Genomic DNA, 16,731 nt, shown 5'->3' on the forward strand with positions numbered 1-16,731 from the left:
TGGAAAAGTTCTATGCTTAATTTAAACACATTTTGGAGATAAAGCCATATAATGGGAAAGTGATAGGATTTGGTTTTGTTAAAAGTATTCTCCTTTTAACTGTTAGAATTATATCACTATAACAGGCTTGGAGGCTAGTTATTGTGTGACCTTCCTCAAAAATGTTGTGTCCACCTTCATAGCAGGTGACTGTCTGGTGTAATTTACCTTGACTCTTTGCCTGCTAGCGATTGCCAGTCACATAGAAGAATGTTATTCAATAGACAATGAGAGAGGATTTAGTTTAGTGTTTGTTCCATGGGATGATTTGAAAGAGTAGCTGCTGGGGAAGACAGTACAGTTTGAGAGTGTTTGTGCATTTAATTCCTTTGGAAGGCATGTATAACGGTGGTTCGTGGAGGCACTGACTCAGAAGTACATGCTTAAAATCTCATTAATTTAAATTGGCTGTATAAGTCCTTTTAACTACTGTGCTTGAAATGAGATTTAATATGGCACAGCAATAAAATAAGTAGCTATGACTACCTAAGTAATCATTGAAATGGTATCACCCCCCACCCCCGATTTTTTTCAACTGGAGCTGAACATAGAAACAACATGCTTTTGAAAGACAAAAATCAAGGAAGGAGGCAGAACTTGTCCTGTTTTCATAGGATTGCTGGTAGGCATGTGTTATGTGTTGGGTGGTTTCTTTAAAGCACTTTTAAATAGCAAAAGAATTGGCAACATATAATCTCCCTTGTCACTCTGGTTTGCTGCATGTCTTTGGAAATGAGTACCACGCTGATGTGGAGCACTGCAGGTTGTCCAGTGCTTTGTGCCCTGTTGTAGCCTTTAGCAGTAAATATGTACCAGGCAATTGTAAAATGTTCCCATCAGGTCACGCTGGCTTGTTGTCCTTACTGCATTTTACCTCCCTCTGTGCAGCTAGGACAGTATACAGGGTAAGAGAAATCTACCCAAAATCTGTATTTTCTTTTCAGTTATTGTACAGTGATGAAATATCCAACTAGTGCATTATTTGTCTGCTATTGTATGTTAGTGTAGAGACAGCAGCCTGTTAATATTCAGCAAAGTCTTATGTAAGTGGAAATCTTTCATATCTTCTGTTTTCAATGCGGTTTCACTGAAAGCTCTTTTGAATTTGAATGAACCATTCTGGAATGTGCTTCTCAAAAGAGAAGTCTCTAAAAATTGAGCAAGTAAAATTTTCCCATCACTGTTGAGCTAGTGATATCGATAATGGTATGATTAATTCAAATGCCAACATTCATGGTATAGGTGTGCTTCTTGTAACTGTAACAGTCTGCCCATGTTTGTTTGAACCTGTTAAGAAAAATCGAAACCTGGTGAGGTAGAATAAAGGCTGATTTATTGATGGACTTCATTACATTACCTGGATTTAAGGGAAGGGAAATTGACTTTATAGAGAAAAAGAGAACACTGAGGATAATTAGTCATGAGTCAAGAAAATGTGTTATCTGATGTTTTACGTTGAGAAGTAGTAATAGCACAAGTAAAGGATGAGAGTTGGAATCGGTGTCTGAGGTGAGGTTCAGAATGCAATCTGCAAAATACTGAACCGTACACGGAGCAGTATTTCTACCATGGCATCATTTATCCAGGACCTCTGTCTCTGGATGTAAGCAACAGGAGTACTGCAAATGCTTAACCTACTATTCATAGATGATTCCCTCTCTCTTCTGAACAAAAATGTTCAGAGGTGGTGAAGCTTATATCCATGAGGCTGTGTGTTCATAATAAGAAAAAAATTAGATAATGAATCTTGCTACAGATTTATTCTAATGTAGATAAACTTGATAGAAATATGAGCTCCCATGAAAAACAGGATAATGCTCTACCCTTCATATTAACTTTTTTTTTTGTGGAAAAAGAACATCTAAATAAAATGTTCCCCTTTCTGACCAAAAGATAGCTTGTATACAAGACAGTCTTGCTGAAATTACATCTCAGCTGGAAGGAAAGATGAGTTTATTTTATGGAGCAGTTGGAGGTTCTTAGAAATATCAGTCAGTTACCAGAGTGGTAAATTAAATCTTGAGAGCCAGAGCTCGCTCATCAGTACGCAAAGATACGGAAGTGGCAAGGAGAGAGACAGACAACTGCATCAGGTCTGGGTGTTTATGTTCTTGATAGAAAAGTACAAATCATTTCTCTCCCTTCTGCTGCTGTCATGGTCCATCACTTTAGTCCATTTTCACCTTGCTAAGGGATTCTGAATGGACCTTCCTCCTTTGGCACCTAATTAATCTCTCACAAGCCTGTTCTTGCAGCCCGTTTTCCTGGGATGGTCCATACCTTATGTCAGTGACTCACAGACAGAGTAGTCTCTTTTTCCTTTACTTTCCTCCCTTCTCCTGTGTTTTTTCACCCCAAGCCCCGTCAAGCAGGTTGAAGATGTTTGAGAAGGTCATACATACATCCTATTATTACAGGAAAATATCCCCTTTTCTTCTAGTGGAACAGTTTCACAGTGTGATATGTAAAGTTTTCTATGTCTTCAAAACATTATAATAAGTGCCCACAAAAATATACAGCAGGATTTTGCTTGTCAGAAACCATTCAGCAAGACCTTATGGTGTAACAGGCAAGCAGGAAATCATTCGTCACGTTTAAAAAATGGCATACCTATACACAAATGAAAGTATATGATCTGAGATGAAAAAGGGGTATTCGGTGGTGTAAAACATTGCCATGAGACTGTGAAACAAAGAATTATTTTATTGAAGTTATTTTATTGTCATATATTAAGTGATCATGAGTATCAGATATCTTATGCACCAGGCTCTAACAGCCACAGTACTTTATGACTAGTTTAAAATGAGTCCTTGTGATAAAATAACACATGTAGTCTATATAACAGATAATAGTGAAGAGTATAATGTATTATCTGTAATAGAAAAACATAGATTCTGTAAAATTATACTAGTGGAATCTAATATTCCTTTGAAACATAATTCCTGGATAATATTTCTACTCAGAAGCAACTTATCTCTCTTCTGCTATCCCTTGTGTGGGGACAGACTTGGTGTTCAGCTCGGCGCAGCATATGCATTTCAGTCTGGGAAATGGAAAGGCATTAAAATAGGTCAGAGAAGGCACTTTTGTTAGATGAGTGATCAGGGGTAGTGTCCATCAAAACCCTTTAGCTCTACTGGCCTGTATCTGATCTGCAGATACTGATCTTCGATTGCTGTTGACACAAAACCTGCAAGAGCGCCAAAAGTCTTCTGGTGACATACAGGCAGGAAGAAAAAAAAAATTATAAAACACATATTTAATTCCCCCTGCTGACAGTTTCCTTAATAAATATTGTAAAAAATTTCTCAGTTAAGAGCCACCCAGTAATCTAATTTGCAAGCCCCAATGATATATTCAGCAGCCATCTCAGGGGAGGTGTGTTTCTACTGTCAGAATCACATGAGCAGTGAATAAAATTCTGAGCTCTCACTGAAAGCTGTAATAATTTATGATGAGTTGTTGGCTTTTATTTTTCATGCTATTTTTGACTCATCTGAACAAAGAGGATAGAACTGCTACTGACTTTACATTGATTAGGTTTTTCCATAATATGCTCACCTACCTGTATGTTTTCATGCAATATAACAATACAAACACTGCAAATTCATGAAGTTTTATGTATATTTAAATAAGTCAGACTGAAATCCATACAAGCATTGGTGACTCTTGTATACAGCCATAATGAGTGGTGAATGCCAGTTCATTGCAGTTGTCTCCCCTCTTGGCATACTTGTGTAGGAGTTAAACCTTTGCCATTCTGTTCAATTTGAATAATCACAGATTTGTTTGTTACCTTCTGTGTTGTCCTGGTGAGGTATCCTCAGACTCTTCCTCCTCTTCTCCTGGACTCCAGTTTAAGGAACATCCTTCTCTGGTGTGCACGCAGAAAACAAAACAGAAGCCAAAAAGCTTTTATAAGATCCTAGCTATATTGCCAAATTCAGGCCCTTTTTTGAGAGAACTGATTCTCTACAGCAGTGTCATAGTGGTTCTGTCTCTATTCCTTACAATGGGAAAAGCTTCATGTCTTGTGTTCAATCTGTATCAGGTTTATACCCTGAACTGAGAAGGATGAATACCGTTGTCTCAGAAATTAATTCATTAAAAGATAAGAAAACAAAACAAAAAGATAACAGCAGAACAAAAGCCTCTAGAGTATTACTTCATAGCTGATCAGCTGGGAGGAGGTGGGCTAGGTGGAAGACTTCAGCCTTGAAAGAACTTCCAGAACCATGTCATGGAGTAGTTCCTTCTGAGCTGTGGTTAGTTCATGGTAAGGACCTCGACGCTTGGGGTTCATCTCCATTTCCTCACATCTGCTATAAGAACTAACAGCTTATAATGGCTATTGGTGGGGTTCATTCATGGTAAGAGGTCTCTTCTTCAGGGAAAAGGCCTCTTGGGTGTCCACAGTGACAAGACTTTACCCTCAGTGAAGAACTCCCAGATATCACTTAATTTCTGTAAGTCTTTCTGCAGAACTTGAGAAGAAAGTCAGGCTGCCAGCACGTTGGCATGGTGCTATAGATTTCTTAGACCCTCTGTAAGCAAGAAGGAATAATACATCTTTAAAAAGGAAGTGATGCTGTCCCTATCCTACCTTCTCATCCATGATCCTTTCAAATTCTACCTCAACAAGGTTTTTGAGAATGCACCCAGGGAACATAAAGTGCTGCTTTCATTGTTGCTCCTTACAGTTCAGTCTTTTAAAACCTGCTTCTCCATTTCTTTCTACCTTCCAACTATAGCTTTCATTACTGGGAAGCAAACACTAACTGGTTTGGTTTTTTTATTTTCTCTGTGGTGTAATGCTTAGGTGATGAATAGTTATCAATGTTCATTTTCTCTAAAGAGTAGCTAGAAAAAATACCTGAAATGCATCACGAGTTTACCTAAACTTGTCTCTTGCTCTTATTATCCTGGATGGCAAGTGCTGTATTTGTGTTACTTTCTTTTGCAGTGAGAGATGCAGATATACGATGTGTGGCCATAAAGATTCGGTCAATAGCATTGAGTTTCTTCCATTCTCAAACACTGTTCTCACCAGCTCTGCTGACAAGACTTTGTCTCTGTGGGATGCCAGAATGGTAAGCAGTCTTTTCCTTGGTCTTTCTTGAATTCGAGCAAAGCGATGGCATGCATGGTATGGGAAAAATGAAAGCCAATGTAAAATCAAAATAGAAAGTAAGGGTGATATGGCAATAGAGTATTCACTACCTCACCTTCTGACCAAAATATCACCATATAACATTTCCGTGACATCTGACATGACTGAGTCTTCACACTGCAGCAAATTGACAAGCGCCAAGATCACTGAATAAACAGGTAGACTTAATTAGGTGTGGCAGTTTTAGCAACTGATGGTCTGGGTCTGGAAGACTGCGTTGCTGCACGCTCCGCTATATTAGGTCAATAGACAGAGCAGCTGAAGGTCAGTTTTGTCGGGCTTCTTTTCTAAGTGGGGGCATGTGCTTTAGGTTACGTACAAAGGAAATGGGGGAAAATGCCCTAGGAGAAACACAAGCTGCATAGAAGTCTAATGTATTTATTCTCCTTCTAGAAGGAATTCCCCTCTACCCCCAGAACTCACTGCTGATTTCTCATGTAATATATATTATTTTCTCCATGATATCACTGTAGGTAGTGTCAGAAACTCTGCATCTCTTCCGTTATTCGTTTCTACTTTCATTCTTTGGTATAGCTGTAAATGGATTTAGTACGTTGAGAAGTGTATTTATCCCTGCTGCTTTGCAGACTAAATATGTAAATCCTGTTCAAGTAAAATATAAGAACAAGGCAAGAGGAAATCTTTTCTCTTTCATCAGAAAATTCAATAATTATTGCTGCTGTTGTGGTATTTCTCATAGAGCAGCTCTTGAAATTTCTCAAACAGTGTAAAGATACAAAATTCCAGCCCAGAATAGAGAAGGTTGTATTCATGGAAGGGATTTGAGAGGAAGGAGGCAAAAAGCTATTGCTGTGTATTAATAGGTATTGTCATCAGAGCTATACAAACATAGGATAAGAAAATCTGACGTGAAAATGACAGTGGAATATTTGAGATGCTCATTAGGTGATTTCTATTTATGGAGCATAGAAACAGACTGAATAGAAGGTCATTCAATAATAATCCTGGGCGTAAAGCACAACAATTTAAAATGAAGACAGTCAGAATTCATTATTCTTCAATGCATTGGTTTGTAAGAATATTTGATATCCAAATGTGAATAATTCAAAAAGAGAAAAAAAGTATTGAAATACAAAGAAAGTGAAAAACTCAATGGTAAATAGATTTCTGCTTTGTCTTGTTTTCAATAAATCCTGCAAGGAACTTTGTCTTGCAAATGTCTCAATGATCTCCTGTTCATAGCAAATTAATAGAATTCTGAAAGTTTTCTTTGATGAAGTTACGGATAAGGCCTGCTCAATTTTTGTTCACCAGCACTGTTTTTCCAGTTTGGATAATTTTGCTAAGATAGGAAACACCTTTTGCAAAAAGAAAACATTGTATATGGCATTTTGTTGTGTATTTATTCTGTTAAATTGTTTCCCTATTCAGTGAGAAATCTTGCAGGTTTCCGATACATGCCCACACTGAAGCATCACTTCAAGTGGCAAAATCACTGTGAAGAGGTGCTGTCTCCCTCTAAATACTGAATGATATTAAATGTTCCCTCCAGAAAGATGATGAATGATTTTCTCCCATTAATTTGGAACAGAGTATTTTCTCACCTCTGTGAGATCAATTAGCATTAAGGAGTACATTTAAGATAATTCTAATGAAACATGAAAATCATACACCAGTTTGTTTTCTCATAAATTAGATTCATATTATTAATCACATCTTGCTCTTCAATCATTAACTTCAGTCATCTCTCTATTATTAAAGATAATGGATGCAGAGAACTGTAAGTCAAAGCAGTGCAAGTTGAATGGACAATGAGCTCTGGATTTGGGGCAGAATGGAACATAAATCTTTGTAATTACTAAGCTGAAGCTATAATGCAGCCTTCAGACTTTTGAAACACATGACAGTACTTTTTCCCTTTTCTTCTTTCTTCCCCCTCCCCTGGATGACATAGGGTCAGAGAAATCTACAGCACGTTGGCTGTAATTTTAAAACTAAGATATATCTTGCTTACGGGGAAGTGAGAACACCAAAGGATGACTAGTATTTAGATGATTATGGCTCTTTCCAAATATTGTGGGAGAAAATACGGAATTGGGGTTGGATTTGGATGGGAACCATCCTTATGCCGTGCCAGACTCCCAGTAAATAAGGTGTATGAGACTGAGGCTGCAATTCATGGGTAGGAATTTTTTGCCAGTAGAGCCGATGGCTCTCGTGCCAAGATAAGCTGCAGAATTTATTTCTCTTTATGCCAGTTTCACAGAAAGACAGGCATATTCTGGCTTTTCACCAGAATATTTTCTCGCTGACACATCAGAGTGAGCATCTCTACTCATGAATTGCAAAGTGTGTCCAATGATAAATGTGAGAGGTGCAAAAGAACATGAGACCCCAAGAGTACAAGTTCACCTGCCTGGGTTAATTCTTCTCATGATAAGCCGTCTGTCACTCATCTGCATCTCCCACGTTCTGATGAGTAATTTCTTGGAGCTAGTCAGATTTGTCCGGATAACATTTGAGCCATGCTGAATCTTTGCTCATTCTCAGACAGATAAAATACCAAATATTTATACACTTAAATAATTAAATAGAGGGGAAAAAAGGTACTCCCATTTTTCATTCTACATGTTTGAAACATTGATTTAGTAACTATCTCATCTGCTTTCTGATTTTTGAAATGTCAGGTTCCATAACTGCATATTTCATTTTTTTTTAAAAAAGTTGTGCAGTGACTGTCATTTAGAAGTCAGCATTCAGTAGTAATGCCCTAAGGAATGTGTCCGACAAGGATTTGGCAAGACTTGTCTGTTTACTTAGCTTGACAGTCCCATTCACATCAGTGATAGTGTTCTTGTGAATAAAGTTCAGCACATGCACAGCTCTGTAAAAAGTGAGATTCATACAATGCTCTATTTTTCTATTTGGTTTTGTGAAACAGTAAGCAAAGATACTGTTTGATAATGGTTGTCCATTTTGGTCTCTGCTTATCACTGATATTCAGGTGCTTGTAGTTTAATTTTTCAGTTATTCCTGACTTTATGCCTTGTTGCCTTGTGATTTAAGATGAGCCCTATTTTTCTGCATTCCTTTTGGAGAAGACTGCTGGCATATAACACAAACAAAAGGATGCCATTTGCACCCCACTGTCAAACTCATATCCCTGACATCCAGACAGGAAGGCATCAAGCATGTCAGCTTGGGTCAAAGACGACTTAAATAGGGGTAAGACAGTGCAGCAGAACAGTGACCAGATGCAAGTTCTAGTTCTGTGCATCAAATTTTATCCTTGACAGTAGTTTGTGGGCTGAACAGCACAATCAAAAGTTAGAAGCTCCAAGGTAGCGTGGTCTTTGATGAATAATACAGGCACCGATCTCAGAAGAAAAAAGAAAAAACACAATGAGATTGTCCAAAGTCCTGCCTTAACAGCAGTAAATAGCTCCCAGTAATGATAACTCATTCTCATCGAGCCAGGACCTGGCTGTGGCCACCATACTCCTCAAAGACTGGTGTAAATTTTCTCCCTGCCTCAAAGCAAGGGAGGGGAGTGGGAATCCAGGCAGAGCCTCCTTTCACGCTCATGCAGGGGTATCTCTTCATGGGCGTGAAGAAACTGGTTCTCTCTTAGACACTGCAAGTGGTTCATGAGTGCAGTGCAGCCACACTTCATATAGTAGGGCAGGCTGGACCTTGTGGGACACATTACACTGAGAGAAAGGCATTAGGAAGAAGTAGTTGGTGAGAAGAATGAGAGGCAGATGGATGTTCATTTAGGACAGGGGTTTTTTAAGTATGGCATTGGATAAAAAAAGGTCTTATGTACAGCCCTATCTAAAGCATTATTTCTTAATAAATGGAGGCTTCTGTACTCATGATGTCTGCTTATCATCTTCTGCTAATGGCTTTTGAATGTTAGCCAGGGTTTGCTAGAGTTTAGGTTTCCATGCAATTAGGTCTCTGGGCAACACCAGGGAAACTCAAATGAATGCCCCATCTGATAGGCGAAGTGGCAGTGGGTGCCCAGCCCTCCTCTCAGGCACCACCTTTCCTGTGGTCCACAGCCACCCCACTACCCTTGGTCTACAGAGTGCTTACAGACGGTCGTGGTAAGATACTGCCTGGACGGTGTAGCGTTTTTGCGGTCTTGCAAAAGGCATCCAGTTTACGGCATACAGATCATTTAAGGACAGTGGCTGTTTAAAAGGGCTTTTCACACTGTGTCCTACCACAGAATAAATACTTACGTACACCAGTTTTTGACCCCTCTGCTAAGGTTGCCTGCTGTGTTGCGGTATTTTAATGGTGAGGGCTTAGCTGCTTATTTGTTTCCTATGGATGTAGAATAATTACAACGATGTTGATCTAAGCTCCAGTCTTGCAATTTTTTCCTTCACAATACAGCCCATCATCCCCCCACCATGTGATGTCTATGGCATGGGACAGCCCAGCTGTGGTTTCTGTTGCAACTGGATTGTGCCTGAAAGCTATTTGACTCTCATTTGATTAAATTTGGTGGAATTGTTCCAAGCTAGTAATTTCGTTAGATAACCTTTTTTCTTCTAAAGAAATTATCTTTTAGAACATTTATTTTTCAGTGTTGATTTTGTCAGAATTTAGAAATTTTCAAATTAGTAATTCCCTAAAATACCCTGTTCCATTTTTGTTTCTTCCAGTGAAATATAAATGATCTTTTAGACTATCTGTTTTTCAACATGGATTTTGTCATAACTTTTTTGTCAGTGGCTTTGAAGTATGCGGGAACCCCCAGATCTTTGTAGGGATGCTGCCTATCGGGGGAGAGGGGTGCTTTTATGCCTGTGTTCATTTCGAGTGGGCATTCACGAGGCAAATTCAGGAAAAACGTCGAAGTACTAAAGGATTGGGCATACAAGACAAGCACAGAGCAGCCAAAAGGAGTTATTCTGAAAGCCAATCTGGTCTTCTTTACATTTTTTGGCCTAGTCCAGTTGATTTATTCCTGAGTAAACACCGTAGAAACAAAATTATCAGTCAGAATAACCTGAGGGTATTGGATTTGTCAGTTTTATTTGAACCCTTTTGAACTCCTGAGGAATGAATTAAAGAGCTGAGTGGATAGACAGGATGGGTCATTTAAAAAAATCTTTGACAGACAGTTTATGGTTCAAGTCAATTCTCTTCAAAAGTAGGTCGAAGATTGAAGTTGTCAGTATTGGAGACAAAGACCTCTTCCATGCAAACTTCAAATCTCTTAGTGTAATTGAATTCTTTTGCTGTAAATAAGGGACATGCAAGGATAAGTCCAGTTCCTGCATGAAGTGTAAAAAATTTTGTGTTCCTGATTCTGTTCTACATATTTGTAAATAATGGGTTCATATTTTAAAACTCTCTGTCTTAATATGAAAAGGAATTTATGTGTCACAGTAAAATATGAAATCAAGAAGAAATAGCTATGAATACGGACTGTGTTTTCTCCAAGAAGTAGTATGACAAAAGACAAAGGTAAAACTTGAAGAGGTTTATGTTAAATCTGTTTGGGACGCTTTCCTAGAGACTTAGTGCCAATTTTTTCAAAACCAAAAATATGACTGAGGAAAAAAGTCTTAATTTCTTTCTAATCTTGAAAAATAATGGGAAAAGAAGCTTGATATTGTCACCGTCATTTTTAAAAAATGCAACATTCTGACTTTTGTCCAAAACAACTTCTGTGGAAAAAGGTGAATTAATATATTTTAAATAATGAGCATATAAGTCTGCAAATTGGATCAGTTGACCCAGATGCAAGCAAGACAGTATCCTATGTTCTTGTTCTGCTGTGGTTTTTTATTTTTTCCTGAGAGGCAGGAAAAGCACTGCCCTGGTGTTTGGCTGCTGTCCCCAGATTAACTGTCAGACTGGAACTATGACTCTGTCTTCATTTGGCCTGCCATTGCTGACTTGTCCCTCCTTTTTCTTGCCTTCCTCACTTTGATCCCAAATCAAACCGTTAAATCCAAAGTTTAACAAACTGTATAATCAGTTGATCTCATGGGCTTTTTCTCTGTTAAACTAAGTTTAAATTAGACTCTAAACACTTGAGATCAGACAAGTTACCTTGTTCTGCAAAGCTCCAGGTGAATTAGTGGCTCTTAAGAGGTTATAATTATTGTTTTATTAAGCTGTTCCTGTTCAATGACATGCCTGAGCTTGTCCACTGGATGTCAGAGTCCTTTTGCCAGCGGGAAAGCAGCCCCTTTTAATGCCTTATCTTCCACTGCCTTGTCTCCAGAGCTGAGAAAAGCTACATTCTTACTTCATTTCAAGGAGAAGTCTTTGAGAAGGTGAGACAGTTCTGTATGTTAAAGCTTAATATCCAGCTTGACTCCCCATTCATGTGAAATGTATAAATGGCTTTATATTGGCAATGATGTAGTTATTTAGTTAGATTAAATGAACACCTTTTCATCATGGTGTTCACAGTCATTTAAGCTGCTACTAGAGAAGAGGACAACAGGCTCCTCTTCAGCCTCCACTGTATCGTTGTGGTTTCCGCAGGGGCTCTGCCTGAGTTTCCTCCTGTAACTGGAGGTGCCATTGCACCCTTTCAGGCAAGGCTTCTTGCAGCACAGACCAGCCTGGTTTTAACTTGCGGTATGTCTTAGAGCGAGTCTTGGCTCCTTTCTCGCAGCATTGCGTTCCTATGGTCGGAGCGGTCCTCGGTTCCTTCCCTAGCAAGCTATAGGTGTACCTGCCTCTGAATTTCAATTTGCTGCCAAGTTCGCAAACCTCCCCGCACGCCTGATTGCCCACCTCCCTCCTGGCAGGTCACTGCGGCCACCCTTTCTTTGCCTCTGCAAGTTTTTGTGCCTTTCACTAAAGCTCCTTTTCTGGTTCAAGGCTCTCTTTCATCCATGTGCTGCATTTCCCTCGCATTCCCCAGGATGGTCCCCCCTAATCTAATGATGGGTGACGGGGCGGTGTTTTGCCCCTCTGTGTCTCAGCGCACTAGTTTCTATTTCCTTGTGCCTTACCAGCCAGGGGGTTGCTTCGGGGTAAGGCGTTCTGGAGTGATGTAGTCATGTGAAACACAAGCCTGTAATTACAAATGAGGGACATCCATATTCCAGGCAGCAGGCCATGCAATTCACAGCTCCACTGAAAGCTCCCTGTGATGTAGCACTGATGCCGATGTGTTGTAAACTTGCAAGGGCAGGCAGAGAGTCAAGAGTGGAATGGAGGAGGGCATTAATTCGCTACTGATTGAATCAGATTTCAGCAGTTGTACAGTTAGAGTGGATCAGTTTTCAGTTGCCGCTGGTTGTCTTAGAATATTAGTAGTAAATAGAGACCTATAAATAGATAACTTTAAAATATTTTAAGTTCTAGCTAGGGGAAAAGTCTGGCTATAGGTTTCAGTAAACGCTTAGATAGCGTGGCTCCTGGCGTGCTGTACAGGGAGTGGGTTCTGTCGGAGTGTACAGTGTAATGGCATTTGACTGTGTCACTGATTATTTAGAAATGAAGTGAGAGAAGCAGGCTGTATTCCTGTCTGGGCAGCAAATAGATTGACCTGAATCTGAACTTCTTACCAGCTGCCTATGTATATCTATAATGTGTGTGCATGGTATATTGCAGAAGTATGAATTTAATTTTTATGTCGCCAATGTCACTTTGAAACAAAATGGGAGTAAAGTTCTTTCAAAGGCTTTGGGAAAGGCATGACTGCAGAATAACACTTGCATTGACTTCTTGGTCCTAAAACTCTAATTAAATTATTGATTATGAAGCTGGCTGCTTTCTTAATAGTTCCTAATGTAACAATTAAAGCAAAGTAAGTAATTAAAAATGAAAAGATTGGTCCACAAGTACAATCTTCAAAAGGTCATTTTCAACTTAATCGCTTTTTTGAAACAGGCAAGAATAAAACAAATGAGTCATTAGTAAAAAAGCAATTTAGTGTGTGTATGTGTGTAATAATGTTCCTACCAGATTACCACTGGCCACACAATACCTAAATTAATTTAAAATAATAGCTAAATTTACTTAGTTGATATTATATTAACACCTTTCTTCCCAGACCAGGGCCTCCATTATGTGAAGTGCAGTAGAAGGTACATAGCCACAGCATCCTTCTACTCCAGATAGCTGATAACCAAGGCAGAAGCCAGAAGCTTCAGCCAAAGAGAGCACAAAATTTCAGAGACACCAATATGTTATTATTTAACATCATAAACAATGCTTTGTACTACACAGACTCTTTATTGGCAACTTTTTTATAGGCATGAGAAGTAAGGGGAGATTTTTAGAGGGCAGTCAAGTTGGCCCATGGATATTTGTAGGTATGAAAGGTAGCAGGGAGGAGAGCACAAAGGTGTTTGCCAGAGAATTTTCAAAAGACCACTTAACGCTGTTGCCTTTGACAGAGCAGAAGTGAGAGCTGATACTGGAGGATTTAAGAACTGGTAGAAAGTTTGGAATCTACAAGCAAAAAATAGTCACTTGTAAGCAAGGTACACAGCCAGGCACTGTTTGCCTCCCGGAATGGAGAACTACTGAGTTTCGTACTGTCTGTCTTCTGTACTGTGGGCTTTCCACAGGGAGCTCATGATGTTATATGAAGTAAAATCAGTCACAGCTTTTGCATCATCTCTGAAATTTAGCTATCGTGTCCTGACAAGCCAAGGGACGCATTTGAGATGAAAGCTCTATTACAAATACTTTACCCTCTGCCACAGACCCTTCAGTATAAAATGTCTAGCTTGCATATCACTGCAAAAGTAGCTAATTGGCGCAATAGTTCATAGGTATGAAGAAAGGCTGTTTTGGAGCCTGTTATAAATGTCGTTCGGTATCACCCTCCTGTTTGCACACGCAAGGTAATTGGAAACTAAGCCAAACTTTGAAGCGTGGATGTGGAAATTTGCTAAGCAAACACCTGCCATATTCAGCACCTCCTGTGCCTGTAGAACATGTGTGTTCCTGTGCACAGGGAAGTTCATTAAACCACGGGTGACAGAATTCAGCTAAGCATGTACATCAAAGAAATACATGTCAGAGGTATCTGGGAGTTGTCTAATACTGTGAGCTTTATAGACATTTGGGGATCTGAGCTCCTGTGAATAGTTACTGTGCACAGCAGCTGTAAACACTTTCTCTAGATAGTAATTGTCATGCTTGGTACAGTTAGATTCCGATTCAACATAGTTGCTCAGAACCAAATCCTGTTCTTGATGAGGCAGTGGGGGGAAAAACTACTATTCCGTTCAGGTTGTGTGAGAAATAGGTAAATCTGTTATACTGTTAAGTTAAAGGCATTGCATCTTAAATGCTCTTTTTCCTTTACACAATTAATTGTGGAATCTTCTTCCCCCACATATTCATTGAGGAAAGCAGATTATAGACATGAACTTTTTATGAAAGGTCGTCTTAGTGGATCAGCACGTCTGCCTCTTCACCTGCACACCTACAGTGCTCTGCTGTGTTACACTGAAGAAAAGGAGTGGGTAGTTTGTTATCTTTCCTTTTATCTGGATTCCTCGTGAGCTGTTTTTATGTGCTACTAAGTGCAGATCTGCTGTTCTGTCAGATTGAAGTAAGGCACCTGGACACACTTGTCTGCACAGAATATGCTATGATGGGGTTTTACTTTTCAGATTTAAAGATTACACTAGACTCTCTACTCCACGCATGAGCTGTTATGTATCAAACCACGTATTCCTCTGTCCCTTCCCAGATGAAGCTGTGAGAACTTCAGTTTCAGAAGTCTGATGACATGGTGACTGTAGCTACGCGTTCTCTAAAAGATCTATTAAAAACCAAACAAACCCCAAACCTTACAAATCAATTTCCTTTTTACTAACAATAACATTGTGAAGTAATGTATTTTCAATAAATAGCTTTCCAGTCTGGTAAATACTGAATCAAAATGTTGGCGGTGAATCAATCTGTTGCTTTGTATAGATTACTCCCTTCTAACCGCTACTGCTTGTGTATAGATTTACTCCCATTCTGGTTCCCCACAGCCTCAGTGGGTGGCTTCTTTAGACTTTCCATTCACACGTCCTTGCCATAATAGCAAAAGGGATACTGTCTGGGAAACGGCTTGAACTGAAAAACAGGCAGGCCTTTGGGATGACTTCAGCTGTATGCTCAAAAATCTGGAATTTCAGAGCTTGCAAGATATTTGTTTAAAAAATACTTTCTTCCTGCTTCAAGAAGGCTTAAGTAGTGAATTTTAAGTGTCATCTGGAAAATAGTTGAGGGTCTTAGTTTTGAAGGAAAAGCTGCAGGCTGTCAAAATTGTTTTTGAATAGGTTGCCCTATGCAGCACCGATGGATAATGAAAGTTTGCAGTGGTAATTCATACTTCAAACATTTCCCGTATGATAGAATTTTCGTAGTACATATTTAATGTACAGAGAACTGCCAGGCAGACACAGGTTTAAAACAGTTTTATGCTCTGATACCCCCAAGGCAACAGCACGGGGAGGTGTTCTTCGCATTTGATCCAAGGCCAAAATCCAGCTCTCTGGTTATAATTGAATTCAGCTTCCACATTTATAAGTATGATAAATAGTTGAGGACATTTTATGTTAAGAAGTGGTGTGGTTGGTCTAATACAAAACTGATATGAAATTTGGGAGATGCTTCTCTTCCTCACACAGCCAGGAATTTACTTACGAGTAGCAGGCATATCACTTCTTTTCTGTCTGCCCTTTCACCCTTTCTTGTTGATGTAGACTGCAGCACAGGGTGTGAAAAAAAAACACATTAAAAAGTAAGAGTCTTGCCATCTCACAGTGCTCTGTACTAATAATCTAAAGATGATTCAGCTGGAAGTCCTAAAATACAAACTTACTCAATTGTCTGGTTCTGGAATCTTTTTTTCCATTTGTGTCTTTTGGGTTAATCTGTAGAAAGGATTAAATGGATGCAAGTGAGAGATAGACCTGGTTGCTAAAATGGTGGAGGTGGAATGAAAAACTGTTGTCCTGAGAAGGAGTTTCAGGTGTTGTACACTATTGATGTGGATGTGGCGAGACATTAGCACGGGCTACTGGAGAGGAGAAGCAATGAGGCAGCACCTAATTTGTGTTGCACAGTTCTGTTTAGAATTGCTCCAGTAGACTACCCTGATGGGATTTCATATTGTCTGTAGAAATAGGAGTGCATGTTCTTTTGTTGTCTTTCAGATGAGGTAATGTGATGGCCTTGTAATTGTGAAATTGTCAAAACTAGCAGTGACTCACTTTGTGGACAACTGTCTGTGCTGCTACCCTGAGAAGCCCAACTGTCCCGACTCTGCAGCAATGAATACAAGGCCGTGCTAATTACATGCTGTCATTTATGTGAAGCAACTAAGAGATCTGTCTCCGTCACCATGCTGGTCTGGACTTTCCTAACAACAGAACGCTATTCCAGTCGGTGGTGTGAATTGCTGTGTCATTCTAGTTAACAGCCAGGTTTTCTTGCATAATAACTTTTGCACAGGCTCTTGATCTGGAAGCAAGCTCCTCCCCAGAGTGCTGTGGGTCCGCTTACAGAATTTCCTCTGTGTGTTTTCTCCTCCTGTGTTTAATGGGATCTCCTTTGTTTTCTTA

The 16,731-nt window shown here is 39.4% G+C and overlaps 1 protein-coding gene across 1 annotated transcript in view; it reads left to right on the plus strand.

Moving 5' to 3' along the window:
* The window catches only part of SPAG16 (sperm associated antigen 16), a gene marked incomplete at both ends in the record, with an annotated part of 408,932 nt that overhangs the window by 243,746 nt on the left and 148,455 nt on the right, over positions 1–16,731 (plus strand). Inside the window, one exon of the mRNA XM_082001578.1 lies at positions 5,003–5,129. Within this exon, the coding sequence (XP_081857704.1) occupies positions 5,003–5,129 (127 nt within the window). The remainder of the gene's footprint in view (positions 1–5,002; positions 5,130–16,731) is intronic.

Source organism: Phaethon aethereus (assembly GCF_964289735.1).
Source record: "Phaethon aethereus genome assembly, chromosome: 6".
Lineage (NCBI taxonomy): Eukaryota > Metazoa > Chordata > Aves > Phaethontiformes > Phaethontidae > Phaethon > Phaethon aethereus.